General features: G+C 37.7%; 1 protein-coding gene across 1 annotated transcript; it reads right to left on the reverse strand.

The window, feature by feature from the left end:
* Positions 1-4340: 4340 nt before the first annotated feature.
* LOC140878950 (uncharacterized) lies at positions 4341-4805 on the reverse strand. Its single transcript, XM_073282577.1, has one exon. The coding sequence runs from the start codon at positions 4803-4805 to the stop codon at positions 4341-4343; it is 465 nt and encodes a 154-aa protein (XP_073138678.1).
* Positions 4806-20677: the final 15872 nt, after the last annotated feature.

Consider the following 20677-nt stretch of genomic DNA (forward strand, 5'->3'; position numbering starts at 1 on the left):
CGATCCACTAGAAAAACCCATGCGCTGAGGACAATCTCTCCGCAGATGTCCCTATTGACCACAAATATAACAAGCACCAGTAGCTCTCCGACATGAAGCTGCAGGATGCTTCCCTCCACAATGGCTACAAAACTCCTCCTTCTTCTTCTTCTTCCCAAAACGGAACATACCTCATGAACCACGAGATCCAGATGAAGTAGTAGGAGTAGAAGAAGACGTAGGTCCGGATTGCACAACAGATTGAGCTCGAGGCTCAAAAGATCCACTAGGCTGTGCTGGCATCATCAACTGTGCACGCTTGTTGCTAGTCTCCACAAGACGGCAACGGTTCACCAAAGTCTCATAAGATACCGGTTCATCACAGAAGACAACCTGAGAGTAGATATCTTGGTTCAAAACTTGTAAAAAGATATCATATTTCGACGCATCACTCTCATTGATATGGGGACTGAAAGGTAGCAGATCAAGAAATCGCTGCTGATACTGATCAATAGTCATTGATCCTTGCCTCAAAGTAAGCAACTCCATAGATCGTGCTTGGCGAACAGCAAGAGGAAAATACAATTTCTGAAACTCCCGACAGAAATCCCCCCAAGTCACCTGTCCTCTCTCAGTACGTGCCTGAGCAACCTTGGCATCCCACCAAAAACGTGCTCTATCCTCTAGAACGAATTTTAGAACTTCCAATTTCTGCTCCTCAGTACACTCGAAAGCTCGGAACGTGCTCTCAAGTTTAGACATCCAGCTTCTAGCTTGTTCAGGATTCTCGCCTCCCACTAAGGGTTTCGGTCCTACCTGCATAAACTTATTAATAGTATAGCGACGTCGACCCTCATGAGGACGATGTTGATCATCCTGATGATGATGGCGACGATGATGATGACCACCTCCCTGGCCAACACTACCGTGACTCTCGTCAGCCATATCCTGAAAAGAATTGCACATTAAAACCCCAAATGCGCAAGAATTACTCAAGACTAAACTAAATCCCAATTACTAATCCCAAAATCTATGCATGCTCTAATACCAAAAATTTAGTGACCCTGCATGGAATCACCTACTAACTGGCAACTAATAGCATGCATTAAACTTAATACAGCAAAATACTTAACAGAGTAAAAACGTGCGGAAACATAATCCATAATTTACATATCAGCTTAGTAATATAATCCATGCTTAAATCTGTAGTGATACAACCATATCAAAATTCTTAAAAGTAAACATTATACAGCTAACAAATCGTGCTGTATAAAAACTTTCAAAGCTCCTGCTCCCTAGTCCTGCATTGAACTACCAGCTCCGTCCATCCTGCGACCTACCCCATGGAATAGGGTGTCCAAGATAACAACTAGGACGTGAGCGCTACGCCCAGTACATAGACATGAGTAAACATATGTATATAATGCATGCAACATGATGACTGGTACAGGGTCATCTGAAAAGTCATGCTCAGAACCGGCGCCATATGAGTGCTGCCACCGCACGGATCAACCTCTGGGTGCAACCACACTCGTCTAGTACACCAGAGTAGACAGACATAAATGCCCCCGCCATCGCGGTACTCTCAGTGACAGACTATCGAGTATAGAGCTGAGCGGCTCTATAATCATGTATAACAAGGTATAGGCTCAGCGTGTATATGCACATGACATATGAGTATAGAAAACGGTAAATCATACATCATGCCATATAATAATGCCAAATAAATGCAACATATAAACATGTATACTCGCTGGCAATCTCAGTTAATGTGTACGTACCTCTAGGCTAGTTCAAGTATAATAGGATCCTAGGTTCCAAGCCTATATTCAAAAGTTCACCGTATCACTACATAAATTCTATAAGCCTTAACTAAGCTAATAAGTACTCCCAAAACTTAAATAGATTCCCGGACCATACCTTCGTCCGTAGTTAGCCCTTTGGAGTCGCTAGTCCCGGATGACTATAACCACCCCTTGGTTATTCCAGAACCTCTATTATAACCGATAGGGCCCTCAAGTGTATAACTCACACTATATAACTGAAGAAGGAAACTCGGGAATTCGTAATTGAAAATGAACTCTGAACGGCCCTATTTATAGCCAAATTTCTCGGCCAGGATCGGAACTTCCGATTTCGAGATCGGAGCTTCCGATCCAGCTCATTGCGTGCATGTCTGCCACGCCAGGATCGGAACTTCCAATCTACGATCGGAGCTTCCGATCTGCTCTATAACCGACACTTGTCAAAACTCGCGACTGAGTCATCGATCATTTCTGACAGCTGGGGATCGGAACTTCCGTTCCAGGATCGGAGCTTCCGTTCCGATCGGAGCTTACTATCCGGGATCGGAGCTTACTATCCGGGATCGGAGCTTACTATCCGGGATCGGAACTTACTATCCGGTCCAAAATGAAAAAGCCCAAATTTTACTTCTGAAGTCCAATAACACTCCGAAATTGGTTAAATACCAACCCTTAATCATGTTTAACATATTATTATCTTAAAATGGTATCTGGGTTACTACAGTATCCATATCTGGGATAACTGTATACAACTGCTCAGTAATGGCGCCTAGGATATGAGTGGTACAACCCGGAGATCAAACCCTGTGTACACTGCTCATTCCTATCGAACGTAGACCGTGTCTTACAGATGCCAGTGTCGGCTAACCCGTCGATCGCGGCCCTTCATCTCAAAAGATGGACATACACAATATGATATGCACATGCTGCATAATAATATGACACACAAATGCAACATATAAGAATGCAAAATCCGCTGGCTATCTCAGTCAGTACTTACGTACCTTCTACAGGCAGACTCCTAGCAGTCCCACTCTAGGTTCCAAGCCTATCATCAACTCTACAATGCAATTACCCATGCATTATTAATTAAGTTTTAAAGGCCTTAACTAAGCTATTGCATGCTCCTAAATAATTTAAGGAGACCATAGTTATACCTGCGTCCGTCGTCAGCCCTTTGATGGCGACTATCCCGCAACTAGGGGCACACCCTTGCTGCAGCTCCACAGCCTCGAGCATGGCTCCACTACACGAGCACTGATCCGCTACTATGTCAGACACTGTCTGACTATACTAGAATATTTTCCTACTCCAACTCTAAAATAAGAGTACCCAAAGCTCTAAAATAGAGCCACGTGGGCGAAGGAGAGGATTTTGGAATTTGCACCAAATGATTCTCCGCGATCCTATATTTATGGAACACGTTCGGGCCGTCCGATCACACCTTCGGAGCGTACGATCTGCTTCGGGCCGTCCGATCGCCTCATCGGATCGTCCGATCTTCGCCACATGTTCAACCAATTGCATGCAACCATACACCTGTCTGATACACTGTTCGGATGGTCCGAACATATCCCGGATGATGTCACCAATGACGTAGCATCTTAATACTTTTTCTCAATTGATTTTCAACATCCATTCTTAATTCTTTGAACTTTTCAAATGCTTCAGACTTGTATTTCATTAAATACATGTACTCATACCTAGAATAATCATAAGTAAAGGTAATGAAGTATTCATAACCTCCTCGAGCACTAACATTTAGTGGCCCACATACGTCCGAATGGATCAAATCCAATGGACCTTTGGTACGTTCAATTTGTCCTTTAAAAGGAGCTTTCGTCATTTTCCTTTTAAGCAGGATTCACAAGTTGGTAGTGAATTCACGTCTGAATATTCAAATATTCCTTCACTAATCAACTTGATCATCCTCTTTGAGGATATATGACCTAGCCTAGCATGCCAAAGATGAGCTCGATTTAAACTATCATCCTTTCTTTTCGTTATGCTTTGAACATTGACTGGTTTGTCATTCAATTTCAAATCATACAAATCATTCATAAGTTCACCGGATCCAATCAAACATTCATTCTTAAAAATAATGCAAATCTCATTCGCAAAATTGAAAGAGTAACCATCTCTATTCAACATAGAAACAGAAACAATGTTTTTAATCAAAACGGGAATGAATAAACAATTGTTCAAAATCAATTCAAAACCAGTACTTAAATATAAATAAACATCTCCAATAGCTTCAGCAGCAACCCTTGCTCCATTTCCTAGCCTCAGATAGGTCTCACATTCCCTCAGCTTTCTACTTCTTCTCAGGAGCTGCAAATCATTGCAAAGATGTGAACCACATCCGGTATCCAATACCCAAGAAGTAGATTTAATGGAAAAGTTTAATTCAATATATAACATACCTTTCTCAGAACGTTTTTGAGCAAGGAATTCAGTGCAATTACGGCGCCAATGACCCGATTTGTTACAGTGGAAACACAATTGCCCTTCCTTTTTATTTGCCACTACCTCCTTTTTGGTCTTCATTTTCTTATTTTAAGGTTTGAGCGCATTCCCCTTTTTAATTTTAGGCTTAGAACTTTTCTTAGCCTTTGAAGAGGAACCAATAAGGAAAACGGGTTTTTCCTTTTTAATAGTAGACTCAAAATTTTTCATCATGTTAACCAACTCCTCTAAGGTACAATCAATCTTATTCATTGTAAAGTTGGTAACAAATGGTTCAAAAGAACTTGGTAAAGACCAAAGGATCAAATCCAAAGCTAGCTCATGAGGTATGACCACTTCTAAAGTTTCCAATTTCTCGATTAAAGATTTTATTTTCACCCCATGCTCATGGACCGAGGCCCCATTTTGCAGGCGTGATGAAAATAGCTCTTTCGAGGTGGCAAGTCTAAGTGACCTTGTTTGCTCACCAAACAATGTTCGCAGGTGATCGTGTATGTCAACAGCATACTTAAAATCCTCATATCGACGTTGGAGCTCATTTGACATAGATGCCATCATATAGCATTTAGTAGTGAGATAATTATCCCACCACTTCTAGAGTGTCTTGAGCTCCTCTTCAGTTGAGCCAGGAGGCGCTTCAGCAGTAGGACTCCCATTAAGAGTGTAGAGCAATTTTTCGGAGGCAAGGACAATTTTCAAATTACGTAGCCAATCAGGATAGTTAGTTCCGATAAGTTTGTTTTGGTCAAGAATAGCAGCTAATGGGTTTATGGAAGACAGTTTCATATACTGAAAAATGAAACAGATAAATATCAGCGGATTATTCATTTATGATTTGTTCAAAATAATGGCCTTTTATATTTTGAATTTACTCCCACTAAATTTTACGAATTTCTTTACCTTCTTATAGAAAAAAAAAAAGTCAAACTTTCTTGTGGGTTTGGAGCCCAACGAGCCCATTATAGTCCCGAATTTTATCAGCCAACTATAATAAGTTCGAAGGTAGATAACAATTACATCATATGTAATCCCCAAGTTTTTCGCCTCACAATCGGCACAACCCCAATTTTATGACGATTAATGTCATCTCGTGTCAAATCACCTTATCGATATCAAATAGCAATGAGCGGACCCATGAGTTCCCAATTTTATGGCGAATAGTCATGAGTGTCTCATTCTATTTACATCATATGTCAATCGATAATCACAGCTTTCTAATGATTAGCACTCCCCACTTTTAGTGGCATACTGCACTAACCATGAGTAGCATCATCATGTAATCGATCGTCGATGGAAGGCAGGAAATAACAAACTCTTTTGCATTTACCTTTCTTGATTTGATTATAAATTTTAAATCATATTTAAAATTAAGGGATTTTAATTTTAATAAAAATCTCATCATTCGCTTATTTGTTTGTTTGCCGGATTCATGCAACTATGTTTTATTCATGCAATGTCATACATATAAATAAAACATAAAAACAATATTAATCATACATCACATGCACAATAAAATAAACATGGATGATTACGACCTTCTCTAAGTGATCCACGTGAGTCATGTCGTGGATCAATAGTCTGTCTAGGGTAATACAGATATGCAATGCAATCTTATTACATTTAAGCATCCATCATACATGTCTTGATTTTTGGTACTCCATCTTCAATCTTTGTCTCCAACTAAATCTAATGATTTACATTTAAATAATGCAAACAAAAGAATATGCATACAACATTGGGGAGGGATACATCAGACAATGGAGGGAAGTAGGCACGCATGCTCATAAACCAAAATCGCAATATATATAAAATATTAAAACCGAAGCATTCACCTAAACACATTAGTCGAGGGCCGTAATCATTCACCATGCAATCATATCACATATAATTACAACAAATTAAATTATCATAATTACATCACATGTAATTAAATAATAATTAATTTATTCTATCGTTGCCACTAATCGTATTATTTATTGAAAAATATTTTAACAAATTAAATGAAACAATTTCAATTAATTTCTAATTAACATATTAATAAATAATTTAGTAAAATCACCATTTTACTTTAAATCATATAATTAATCAAAAATAAAATCAATAAATTAAATAAAACAATTTTATTTAATTTATAATTAATTAATTTGTAAAATCATTATTTTACACTTAAATAATTAAAAATCATATTTTTAATAAATTAAGATTTAATGATTTTAAAATAATTAAAATAATAAATAATTTATAATTATTTTTCTTGATGGCCATCTTCTTCACCGCACGCTGTGCGTGCGGTGATTTCACCATGGCCGAGAAGACATCTCTGCTCGGCCGTCACTGCTTGTTCGTCGTAAGCCCATGAACAGTGACATGCCGAAAACTCCTTTTCGGGTCGGCGATGTCTAAAATTTTCGTATTTAAAATTTCTGAAAATTTTATATACGATTAGTTTAAATTGGAAACGATCTAATAAAATTAATTATTAACATAAAAATAGGGTCAGATTTATTAATCAAAACACAACCTGTCTCTGATACCACTGTTGGATTTTTCCGGAACCCGCATTGAATACGCAACGGAATTATAAAATTTTTCGATCTATCGATCCCGGAGACAATCGTGAGTTGTCTTTGATTCATAAAATAAATGCATAAAATATTAAACACATGAAAAAGAGATTACCACACGACCTTCAGTCGTGGATGGTTACTCCTGTCTTGTCCCAATCTGACCTCAACTGTAGACTTTGCCGCAGCCGCCAAAAATCCGGTCCACCACCAATTGGATCTACCACGAATAATTGGCACTAGACAACTATTCGAATTATACGAACAAAAAATCTAATACCGTATCGAAGCCACGGTGGATACGATATATAAATTGTATATCAAGAACACGAAAAATCAAAATCTTAATTTCCAACCGAGAATTGAATTCACAATTGCAATTCTCGATTCTGAATTGTGAAAGTCTGACTACGCCTCAAGCCTCCATACGTGTACATATATATATTAACTTATTATTAGTAATAATATAATGATAATCTCATTACCATTAATTATTACTTAAGATAAGTTATTTGATTTCATAAATCAAATATAGTTACTTTTTTAATAACCACACGTATAAATATATATATATATATATAGATTATAATAATTTAATGATAATCATATTATCATTAACAAATTATTATTAATTATTACTTAATATTATGATTTCACGTTAACCATATTAATAAGTATAATAACTTAATGATAATCATATTATCATTAATTATTAGATATCAATTTAGATAATTATTTGATTTCCATAAATCAAATATCTCATTATCTCTACATATATATGTATATCACCAAGATAAGAAATAAAATCTTTCCATTCTAATTTCTTTATCTTGTTTGATATGATATGTATATATGTAAATATATTTTGTGATAGTGTCACTAATTTTTAAATACTATCCAAATAGTATCTCAATTAAAAATTAATTAAAATATTTCTCACAAAATATTTCATAACTCTTATATCGTATTCTAGAAAAATAAATCAAATTTATTTTTATGACTACAATATACATATCAATATTTTCATGGAAGCAATTCAAAAAATAAAACTTTCTTGATTTTTCGTGTCTATTTAAAATTAGCTCATAATCTTTATAACTATTAAATTCAACTCATTGAATTTAATTATCTTGTTCGAGTAGATCACAATTAGTATTTGTGTGACCCTCAATGGTTCAGGTGTATGCTAGTCATGGGATCACAACTTTTTGCGATTTTAGATTAAACATATTTAATCTTTTGTGGACATACCCTAATTGTCCTCATTGATTAATTAAACTCTTTTAATTATCGATGTCCGAACTCATTTCGTCTTAACCAACTGAATCGTGATTAGCGCCTAGCAACGTCGCATTTCCGCGTGAAATCATTGAGGATGTTTTTGTAAAAGTAGATAAGTTTATTTTTCCGGTGGATTTTGTTGTGTTGGATATGGAGGAAGATGGAAATATGCCTTTAATTTTGGGGGGACCATTCTTGGCTACTGCTGATGAAGCCAAGATTGATGTTAAGAAATGTGTGCTGACGATGGGTGTAGAAGGTGAGAAAATTACTTTTAATGTGTTCAAGGAGGCTGAAAAACCATCCACGGATAAGGTGTTCCTGGTTGAACAATCAAAGAAGATGGAATGTTGCTGCAAAGTTGTTAGTGCAGTAAAATTGCCAAGAGAGATTAATCCGAAGTTGGTGAAGATGAAGAAAAAGAAAAAGCGATCTTAGTTCAAGAGGGTTGTTGAGTTTGTTTGGAGGGTAAAGGAGAATGAAAAAACCTACAACAAATCGAGGGAATCAGGCTGAAAGCGGCATCGAGTCGGGCTATGGACTATAAACTAAGCGCTTCTTGGGAGGCAACCCAAGTTATTTTTATTTATTTGCTTTATTTTTATTTGTTTAATTTTAGTTATTTTAGTTTCATTTTTTTCATGTAGAAACTAAACATCAATAATAATTTTGAGTTGTGTAGGTGAAAAAATTGAAGCGGTGAAAGTTTAGATGTCACCCCTGCATGAAGATCTTTGAGTGATTAAGATGATTCCGAGTACTGACGCTCGGTTCCCAAGGTATGTGTTTTTGGTTTTATTTTAATTTTTTGTACATTGAGGATAATGCACAATTTAAGTTTGGGGGGTGTTTAAAAAATTCTGAAAATTTTGAAATTTTTTCATGAGTTAGTTTGAGTTGAATAAATGATGTGTACTTGTGTTGGCCTATGATGAAAATAATTTCTGATGTTAAAAATGTTAATGTTAGTTATATTTAATCTTGAGTTATCACTCATATGCACTATGCCTTGATTTTCTAGACTTAAGTGATTAGAGAAAATTTGTGATTTTGTAAGTGAATTGGATGATTTGATTCTTAACTTTGGTGATTTATGCTTGAAACTGAGGTAGAATTCTATGAGCGTAGAAATGAATTAGGCATTAAAATATGAAAAGATTAATAATAACTCCATCCGGGTCATTGATAAGGAATTGAAATCCTAATTCCCTTGTCCTTGGCTAAGTATGCGGAATAAATGGGATTGCAAAAGTGAAAGAATTAATTTTTGAAAAAAATTAACAACTTCATCTGGGCTTGGAAAGTGTTTGAAATTCTATTCACTGTTCCATGCTAAGTTTGCGGAAAAAAAATAATGGAGTTGATGTTCCATCCGAGCTATAGACAAGGGGATTGAAATTCGAATCCTATCTTTAGTTATAGCTAAGTATGCGGGTAATTATTGGGGCTAAATAAAATAAAACCGGATGCAAATCTGGTGATATTATGAAAAAAAATGATATGTCTTGAACTTAGCGAGTAGAAGTTGAACTTGGTGGAGAGTATTTTGAAACTAGAGAGCGGAATTGATGATTCTGTGAAACAAACTTGTTGCATTAGTGTATCGAAAGCAAGGAGGATGACAAGATTGGCAAATCACACACACACGAGAACTCTTGAGAAAATTAGCCTACATGTGTATTTAATCTTGAAATGTAAAAATTCGGAGGCCGACTATATTACTCATTATTGTTTTGCTCGGGACTAGCAAAAGTTTAAGTTTGGGGGAATTTTTTAAGTGCAATTTATGCACTTGATTTATATATGATTTGTCTTGAAATTTTGTAATGTATCGAGTGGATATTATGTATGTTAGTTGTTGTTTTTGTGAGTTGCAAGAATTGGCGCAAAAGTAGCAAAAAAAAGCGGAAGGATGCATTATGGAGTATCAACTTCAGAAAATTACTGGGAATTATTGAAGTATCAAAATCCAATCTTCACCGTTCATATTAAAGTTTAGGATGTTTTGAAGCTGCTGTCAAATTTCCGCCTAATCGGACGGTTCGATTGTGAGATATGATTTTTTGAAAATTGTCGCACGATGCAGATTTTTTTCTAACTAGAGAGGCATGCGCGGGCGCGCATCAGGGCAAATTTGAGCATCCGGGAGACAGAGAGTCATGCGCGGGCGCCCATCTCTTCAGGCGCGGGCGTGCCATCGCAAAAGTCGATTTTTTTAGTTTTTCGGAAAGAAACCTTGTGGATCTTCTTGGGCTTTTATTTATTGGATTTGAAGCACATATAAAAGGGATTCTTTTGCACATAATAGAAGGGGAAGCCGCCGCACATCAGAGGAGAATCACATGAACGATCGAGAGAGAAATTTGAAGGAGAAATCTGTGCAAACTTGAAAAGAAAATCTGGAGCAAGGAAGAAGATCGCGTTATCCGGATACGACATCACATCTTTGGATTTGTTTTCTTTATCTTTTGTCATTAAACTTTGATTTGATGTTTAGTTTCATGGACATGAATTGTTTTTGCAATATTTTGATTATGAACTAAACTTTTTTAAGTCTAGAGGTTGATGGAACCTGGTGTAGACACTTTCATGAATTTTTGATTTTATTGAATTGAGTTTCTTCTAGATGAATTGTTTTTCTAGAATTGATTGTCTTTTCAATTATCTGATCAATAATTGATTTGTAATATTTATTTGAAATCTGGCACTCGAAAGAGGAGATTTTAAGTAAGACCATTAGAAAATACACTGTTAATTATTTATATAACTCGGGAGAGTATATAATTTTAACAGAGCTTTTGAAAAGAAAATTGTTTTGAATTTATCACTGCAAGTAGATTCTTAATAGGGATATTGGAATTGAATTGTAGTTGATAAAATTTTTGTTGCTCGGGAGAGGGAAATAATAAACTTAAGTGTTCTTGGCTATTAATTTACTGAAATTCATGAAGATTAATTAATTAGGATTGATTGTTGTTGAAACCAGGTAAAATCTATACCTCTAGACCATTTTTTTTCTGATTGATAAACCTCTGAAAGTTGTGTGCGTGCTATCAAAAACTCATTGATTATTTATTTTATGCAAAACCTCTCAGTTATTGATTTTTCAAGATAAAATTAGGACTATTTTAATTACAAGTACTAGATAATTTCATATTACTCCTCGTAGGAACGATATTCTATTCATTACTATATTAAAACTTGACACTCGTACGCTTGCGAGTATTTTTCACAACAAGCTTTTGGCGCCGTTGACGGTGAGTAAATTTTGATTATTTTTTATTCTTGTTACCAATTAGTCTAGATTTTAATTTAGAGTTTTTTATTTTAATTTACTAATTGATTTCTTCTTATTTTCAATTGCAGTCTATGCGACGATCTCAAAGTACAAATTCTTTACTGTTTGATCCCGAGATCGAGCGCACTGCACGTGCTTTAAGAAGAATTAGAAGAAAAGAAGTCAATAGAATGGCTGAAGATAATGTAAATCAAGCTCCCCTGGTGCCAATTAGAGATCACTTTCGGCCGACGATCCAGGCTCACTATTCTGGAATCGCTCGAGGGACCATTAACGCCAAAAATTTTGAACTGAAGCCGGCCTTGATCAACATGGTTCAACAGAACCAATTTAATGGGAGCGCCACTGCTGATCCTCACCTACACCTACGCACATTCTTGGAGATAACCGATACGGTAAAAATTAATGGTGTGTCTGAGGATATTATACGCTTACGCTTGTTTTCGTTTTCTCTCAGGGATCAAGCAAGGAGTTGGTTGCAATCACTGCCGCTAGGAAGCATTAATACGTGGGAGGGGATGTCAGAAAAATTTCTTGCAAAATATTTTCCACCTGCCAAATCCACCCAATTGAAGATCGAAATCAGCACCTTCAGGAAGATGGAGTCTGAACAGCTCTGCGAGGCATGGGAAAGGTACAAATATTTACTTAGACGTTGTCCTAACCACAATTTTGCAGATTGGGAATAGATCGAGTGGTTTTACAATGGATTGAATGCGCCTACAAGGATGAATGTGGATTCTGCAGCTGGAGGCACCATTTTTGCAAAGGACCATGTACAAGCCTATGATTTGTTGGAACAGATGACGTTCAATAGTTTTCAATGGCCATCTGAGCGTATGGGAGTTAAGAAGCGTGTTGGAGTGTATGTAGTGGATCCTCTAACATCTATCACTGCTCAATTTATCTGCACTGACTATACAGGTAGCTGCTTTGAATAAAGTGAGTGTTGCAAAACCAGCAGGTGTGTCGGGTGCTATGGAAGAATCTCACCATTCTGAACAGGTGCAGTACATAAATCAAAGAGGTTATGGGGGCTACAGAGGTAATCTTATTCCCAATACTTATCACCCTAGTTTGAGAAATCATGAAAAATTTTCTTATGCTAACAATAACAATGTGTTGAATCCTCCGGGGTTCATTACAAATAAGGGTGAGGGTAAGTCATCTTTGGAGGATGTTGTTAGTACTTTCGTGCCGGAATCGAGTAAGAGAATGGCGAGGACTGAGACTCGCCTGGACAGCTTAGAGACACACATGGCCAACATGGGCGCGGTGTTGCAATCCATGGAGACTAGCATTGGACAGTTGGCGAACGCACTGAAAGATAACAACTGCGGCCAGTTCCCAAGTAATACTAAGGTGAATCCCATACAACACTATAAGGCCATAGAATTGAGTAGTGGAAAAGAAGTTGGAGTCCAAGAACCTGCTATTGAAGAGAAGAAAATTGAGGAAGAAGTCAAGGAGCAACAGTGTGAACCTGAGCTGAAATTGATGTACAAGCCGCCACTTCCATACCCGCAGAGATTCAAGAAGAAGGTGTTGGACGAACAGTTTGCCAAGTTTCTTGACATCTTCAAGAAACTTCAAATCAATATTCCATTCGCCGATGCTTTGCTGCAAATGCCGAATTATGCTAAATTCTTGAGGGAGGTGATGTCTAAGAAGCGAAAGTTGGAGGAGTTTGAGACCGTGAATATGACTGAAGAGTGCAGTGCTATCTTACAAAAGAAGCTACCACAAAAATTAAATGATCCAGGAAGTTTTACGATTCCTTGTATTATTGGTTCTTCTAATTTTAATAAAGCACTTTGTGATTTAGGAGCTAGCATTAATTTAATGTCTTTGTCTATTTTCAAAAGTCTAGGACTTGGGGAGGTGAAGCCCACGACAATCGCATTGAAGCTCGCCGATAAATCTATCAAATATCCGCGTGGAAACATTGAGGATGTTCTGGTAAAAGTAGATAAGTTTATTTTTCCGGTGGATTTTGTTGTGTTAGATATGGAGGAAGATGTAAATATGCCTTTAATTTTGGGGAGACCATTCTTGGCTACTGCTGAAGCCAAGATTGATGTTAAGAAAGTTGCGTTGACGATGTGTGTAGAAGGTGAGAAAGTTACTTTTAATGTGTTCAAGGAGGCTGAAAAAACATCGACGGAGAAGGTGTTCCTGGTTGAACAATCAAAGAAGATGGAATGTTGCTGCAAAGTTGTTAGTGCTGTAAAATTTCCAAGAGAGATTAATCCGAAGTTGGTAAAGATGAAGAAAAATAAAAAGCGATCTAAGTTCAAGAGGGTTGTTGAGTTTTTTTGGAGGGTGAAGGAGAATGGAAAAATATAGTGACCCGTATCCAGAATTAATGATTAATGAGTAATTAATCGTGTGATCATGTATTGATTTATTAATACATGATTAAGGAAGTCTCTGTTGGATTAACGGACTTCAGAAATTGATTTAGAATGATCGAAAATGGCCCGAAGGTTGACCAAGAACGGAAGCAACGTTCTGGAAGTGATTTCATCCGTGATGTCAAAAATATTACGTCATTGCTTAAACACTTGATGGGACATCGGAAGCAACGATGGGGATCGAAAGAAACGTTCGTCAGGCAGAACAGATGCAACGTTGAGGAACGGACGTTCCGTTCTGTGTCTATAAGTAGAGGGTCCGAGAATTCATTTCCTGCACCTCTTTCCTCTCTTCTCTCTTGATTCCTTAGCCTTCTAACTCAGATCTAGGGAAATCTAGGCATCCTATTGGGATTCCGCAAGTGGCATAGCGATCCAGGCGTCGTAGCGGAGCTGTGACCTAGTTTTGAGGCAATTGTCATCAGTGAGCTGACGATGGACGCAAGTATAGCTATGGTTTCCTTAAATTATTTAGGAGTATGCAATAGCTTAGTTAAGGCTTTTAGAGCTTAATTAATGATGCATAAGTATTTTCATTGTAGAGCTGATGTAGGCTTGGAGCCTAGAGTGGGACTGCTTGGACTGCCTGTAGAAAGGTACGTAAGTACTGACTGAGATAGCCAGCGGGTTTTGCATGCTTATATGTTGCATTTGTGTGTCATATTATTATGCGGCATGTTCATATCATATTGTTCCTGTACATATTTTGAGATGAGCTATGGAGGGCCGCTCAGCCCTGTTCGGACGATTGATGTTGAGCGCCCCGCTACCGATTGGTTAGCCGGCACTGGCATCTATAAGACACGGTCTACGTTCGTTAGGAATGAGCAGTGTACACAGGGTTTGCTCCCCGGGTTGTACCACTCATTTCTTAGGCGCCATTACTGAGCAGTTGCATACAGTTATCCCAGATATGGATACCCTTTCATTTGCATGCATCATATTTGTATGTTTTACCCGTGCTTTCGTATTGAGCTTAGAGCTCACGTCCAGTCTTTTTTGTGTATCTGGACACCCCATTCGACGGGGCAGGTTTAGGTGCAGGATGGAGCACCAGGAGCTTGGAATAGCCAGTGATCAGTGAAGACAACAGGATTAGATGTAGGTTTTGCCCTTTAGGATTATTCAATCGATTGGGTTATATAATCGAATTTTTTTTACTAGATTGTATTCTGTTGGTCTGCTTTTATTTAAGTCTTCCGCAACGATTTATTTAATGCATGCTTATTTATGCTCTTAAATCTGATTAGGTAGTGGATCCGGTTAGGGTCGCTACATTTATTGGTATCAGAGCGCATGCATGCAAGAGACTTGGGATATAGTATTAAGACTTTGGGTTATCCTTATAGGATTGATGAGTTCTTGGAAGAGGTGATGATGCGGCGATTAGGTTGCCCGAAGACTATCATCATCGGCAGGAATTCTGAAGATTTGGCTTATAGGATTCCAGCAAGTGAAGACAGGAGCGAGAAATCGTGTCCGAGTTTTCAAGACATCTACTCATATGGGTCCTAGCTTTGGATCGAGTACCAGATACCAGAGGCAGTGGCAGAGGATTGGTTGGGACGCACTTGATGTTTGCATTTGTACAGTCTGTACCATGATGACACTACTCTGAAGATTCTCCAGTCGTAGTTGGAGAGATTGTCAGATAGACCTTTACCAGGGAATGCCTCGAGTGTCTAAGGCATGATAGGTTTCGAGCGTAAGGTCATAAAACTCATGCAGAACATAGTTTTGTCGGTATGCTTGTATCGATGCATTCGGTAGGCACACGGGAAACTTCATGTTCAAAAGCATGATTTGGTTACAAGAAGAAAGCTGACGGTAGATCGTGAGTAGAAGAGGTCGACTGACAGACACTGACGCAGAGTATAGCTAGTTAGCGAGCTCGAGTTATTTCTCCGAAAGTCTTGGCAGGACGAGATACCGAGAGGTTTGAGCTGGAGTATGCTTATATCGATGCGTGTGTCTATTAGAAGCTTCATGCTCAAGAAACGAAGATTAGTGAGATGATTTAAATACTGTATTATTGTAATTGTAAACAATATTTCAGTTATAATGAATCATCATACTTTGGTTGTATCATTTCAAGTTCGGTTGTACATTTCATTGTATTTTGAATACTGTAATTTTATTACATGGAATTGCAATAAAATAGAATTGTACATAACTTGAAGCAATGATACATGTTGTATTTATCCAGCAATTCGTGGATGATTGCACGATTGTGCGAAAGGTTGGCGTGGTTTTAGTTGATTAGTGTTCAACTATTGTAGCTCATGGGATTTGAGTGGGCCGACTGTGACTGTTTGACTTGTGATTAGTCTAGATGTTTTTCTAGGATTGACCAAGTTAGTCAGAAGACTAAGATAGTGTCAGCGATGAGTGGACTCATCTAGAGGCATAAGATTATTGTTTGGTTTAGAACATTAGACTTTTTTCTAGGTTGTTTCCTTAGAACGGTAGGCTGTCTGACCTTCGTTAGGATGAGACTTGTGTTGATAGGTTTTCATCGGGATATCAGATCCAGTATATGCCGAGAGTTGTGGACTATGATCATAACTAGACATGATGGGGCGCGACCCTATGCCAGTGTTACTCTGGGAGTCCTTGTACTTCAGAGGTTACCTGGGAGCCTCCGTGCTTCAGGATTGGCGGTGGGAAGGCTACTCAGTCTAGGAATTTGGTAGGAGTCACAACAGGGTATAACCTTGGATTAGATATCAGGTTTGATATCGATGGTTCGATATCGTCTGGTGTGCTAGAGATCTAGTTTGAGTGTTCTGCTATGGGAACCAGTCTGGGAGGGATTTCCTTGACGAGTGTGTATTTTGAGCAGATAAGTTTCAACCTTTGGGTTCCTGCTAGACGTGTGGATCTAGTAGGTGGACGGATTTCTACCAGCGATGACTAGGGGTTGTCATCAGAGTTGTGTTGAGGGTTTTCCTGCGATCGAGCGAGCAAAGAAATGCAAACTCTCTGCCGAGTAATTCCAGCACCGCTTGATCGGTAAGATTCATCCGATCGAGCGGACACCAGTTTTTTTAAAACATAAACAAGTCTGTAGCTCCACCGCTCGATTGGTCAAAGTCTACCGATCGAGCGGCCATATCTGCACAGAAAAACCAGAAGATGGTCTAGGTCCAATTCCAATACCAAGGCACTCCAACAATGCATAACTCATCCAAACAACATACAAAGTCCAAAACAAGATAGTTCTAGAGTTATACAATTCCTGACTAGTAGAACATGCTTCAATTCTAAGTTCTACAATTAAACGTTAAATAAATACAAATGAGTTCGAATACTAAGTTTTACTTCTAAACCGAGCCTCACTTCTATCACTTCCAACTCGATCTAATCATGCAGCTTCTGACTCGAACCTGCCCCACCTGCCGCCAAACACACATACAAAACAAGACAACAGCTGGATAATCCGGTGAAAATACAATTTCCCAGTAAAAGAGACAAAACATTTAATCCATGTAATATATCCAATCCTGATATATATATCTAGCAGCAAGACAAATATTTCATGCAATCTAAATCAATTCCAATACTCAAATCATAACAACACGATTCAAAATACGATACAATGCAATTCATGTCTTTAAAATCGGGTTCTCAAATCTGATAATTCAAGGAAATGATTCTTTGTTCCGGTTGGGATCCCGAGGACAAAATATCACACAACACACCGACTCTACCGATCGAGGTGGATGGTGCATATTTCGATCCTCTAGACTCTGGGGCATTCAATAGAGAGTTGATCGACAAATGATAGTAAATCTCCCACCAATGCCACTCGAATATAATCCCTAGAACGTCTAAATCTCTTGGGCCTCCATGCCCTCCAAAACAACAAAATATGCTCAATATTAATGCATGTGTAATTCAAACAAACAAACAAACAAACATATAATTCAAGTAGCATGCAAGTACGTGATTTTCCCTAGGACACTCGAATCATTCTGGATTCAAGTTAATCGTCCTATTCCATTTTGAAGTCATCTTTTACCTTTCTCGATTCGAAGTAGCTTCCAATCTTGATCAAGCTACAACAATAATAATTCCAAATCAAAATTCTATTCCAAACAGTCATCGACAAAGAAGGTACTCAATACCAAACCTCAATCCACTCTTCGACGATTCGAATTCTACGAACTCTGAACTCCAAAATCTCCATTCAATTCTGTACGGATATAGAAGAACATTCAATATCAATTAATCCAATTTCATTCCATTCAAAGATTTAGTTCCAACTCCTAAAATCCGGAAATCTAAAACTGGCGGTATAACGGCTATATATTCAACTATCCGGAAATACAAACATCAATACCTCAATCCAATAAATTTCAAACAACAATAATTCATCCATTTCCATCCAAACCCATCAAATCCCAAAAACACCATTTTTGAATTATACTTACAAAATTCATAACAAATCCGAACGATGCTTTATATCAAAACCGACTGAGAATAAATGATCTATCTTAGCTGAAGAACAACATATCCAAATTTAAAGCAATTCTAACAACATCCCAAAATCGAAGTATATCTGATCGAAGAAATACTTACGATAGAACGGAGCTCTCGCTGTTGGGATCGCAAATCTGCCTTAGAAAATAAATTCTTACGAACGGATCGAGCTCGGGAAGAAATCTGAAAAGCTTGGGAGGAGTTTTCTCGCCTTCAATGTAGGGGAATCGTTTTGGAGAAGGAGGAGGAAGAAGGGAAGACTAGTCAACTAATGCAAGGGCCAAGAATATAAATAAAATCTCACTTTTGCACTTTGTTCCATGAAAATTCCGAAAATTGCAAAATAGTCCCCGATAAATATCAAAACGGCCCCTGACTTCTAAAATCTCTGATTATCTCAAATAAACTCAATTTAAGATAATTTTGGGGCGTTACAATTCTCCCCCTCTAAGAAGAGATTTCGTCCTCAAAATCAAATACTATTCAATCTCATAAGCTAAGGGATAAAACCCAAAACTACAAGAGAATTCATCCCTCAGAATAAGTCCAGAAACCAATGTCTCAAGTCGGACTCTATTTTCCCAAAACTCTTCTTCAAAACTGTAATGGCTCAACTTTACTAGCACAAATTGACTTTGTTTGTTTCGGAGCTGCTTATCTGTTCGATCATACTTTGAATCAGTCGTCTCAAGAAATTCGTCACTTCAAAAAATCCGGTCTCATCAGCTAAAGAGCAAAAGAAATTCGGATTTGGTAATTCAACAACGAGAATCTGGTGATAATCCAAATTAAAAGACGGAAAACACCTCGTGAAAACCAGAAAGAGACGAAATAAAACAAGTCTATAGGCAAGATCGCCCATCATCTTCAGACTCTACTGTAATTCAATCAATCTCCGAGACGATTTCTATCTCTCATCTCATCTCTGACGCTCCTCTGAAATTTGAAATCTTCAGAAAACACCGGTCTCACCGATCAAAATACGAATGTCTGCATCTAAACATCTGTATACTCCGACTATCTAATCTAAGTCGTCCTCATTCCAAACAGAATCTTCATATGTCAATCCAATCCTCAAAATCACATCTGGTCCCAATTCGGGGAAACCAGGAAATCATCCCGATTCGATCAAGATTTCCATTTTCGCTCATAAAACTCATCGAATGAATTCCGTCAGAGATTCATCTGATAGTTGTTATACAAAAACTTCATTGGAGTTAGCGACACTCGTCTTCTAGTGCAAAATTCTAGCACCACACTCCTAATCTTCTCTTCCCTGGATCATTGAGTTTCATACCTTCCTCTTATTCGAACCATGGACCTTTAGGATCGGTACCATGTTTTACCAAATCTGGTAAAAAAAAAAAAGGAGCTTAAGATATGGCATGGACTGCTCATACAAAAACATTTTCTAAATAGTTCGGCAAATCCTCTAAATCCATATCATCTGTTCTGGCTGTCCGTCGTTCTGAGGATATCGGTTGTACTCCAATATACTGGAATAACAAAAGCCTCTTCGGAGACTGAACCATAAGAAAGAGTACCTCAAAGATCCCTGTCTGAAAATAATCCATATCCGAAAAACCAAACAATCTGACAAGGTTCTTATAGAATATCTATCATCTGAACAGGTCTGAGAATCACTCTGTATGAAAAATAGTAGCAGATTTCATCAATCAGTCAATCAAACTTGAGTAACAACTCCAACTCAGACTGATCATAGTAATCTCGTGATGAATCCATCAAACATGATCTCTATCCCATTCTGAACCAGAATAAACTATATGACAGACCGTCGGATCGTTCTCTTTCTGCTATCAACTACAGACAGCTCAGAACATCAGAAAAACATACCTCAAACATTGTTCTTCATCTGCTTCTATCCCATCTGATTCCTCAAATCATCAAACATCTTTGGATAAACTGAAAGAATACTAAATAGACTGCAATATGCCAATCTCAAGATATGATGTCTTCAGCAAAATATTGGCACAACAATCTGCTTAATCTCAAAATAACATATCAACACCAACCCGAATCTCAGACATTTTGATTCTGACATTTCTTCATCAAACTCTGATAAATCAAATCAAAAATCTTGTACGCTCTCGATCTTCTCAAACAATTTTGATTCAGCTAAAAAGCAAAATTTTCGTAGACCTCCTATCTGCTTCAAACTCTAAACATAAGTGCAGCAATCATCGATCAAAGAAAATACTGATAGTAGATAAAATAAGAACATATTTTCGGCTCAGAGCATCAGCTGCTGCATTCAATCTCTCCGGATATAATCAGGTTCCAACTCAGAAGTTCCTCAGTACCTCTAATCATCTTCTCTTCTTCATACTCAGCTCAACCGACGAACAAGTACTACAATCTTCCAAGATA

The sequence above is a fragment of the Henckelia pumila genome, chromosome 2 (assembly GCF_033568475.1).
Source record: "Henckelia pumila isolate YLH828 chromosome 2, ASM3356847v2, whole genome shotgun sequence".
Taxonomy (NCBI): Eukaryota; Viridiplantae; Streptophyta; class Magnoliopsida; order Lamiales; family Gesneriaceae; genus Henckelia; species Henckelia pumila.

Bases quoted from the DNA above. Each gene is read 5' to 3' on its own strand.
- LOC140878950 (XM_073282577.1), bottom strand. From the start codon at position 4,805: ATGGCATCTATGTCAAATGAGCTCCAACGTCGATATGAGGATTTTAAG.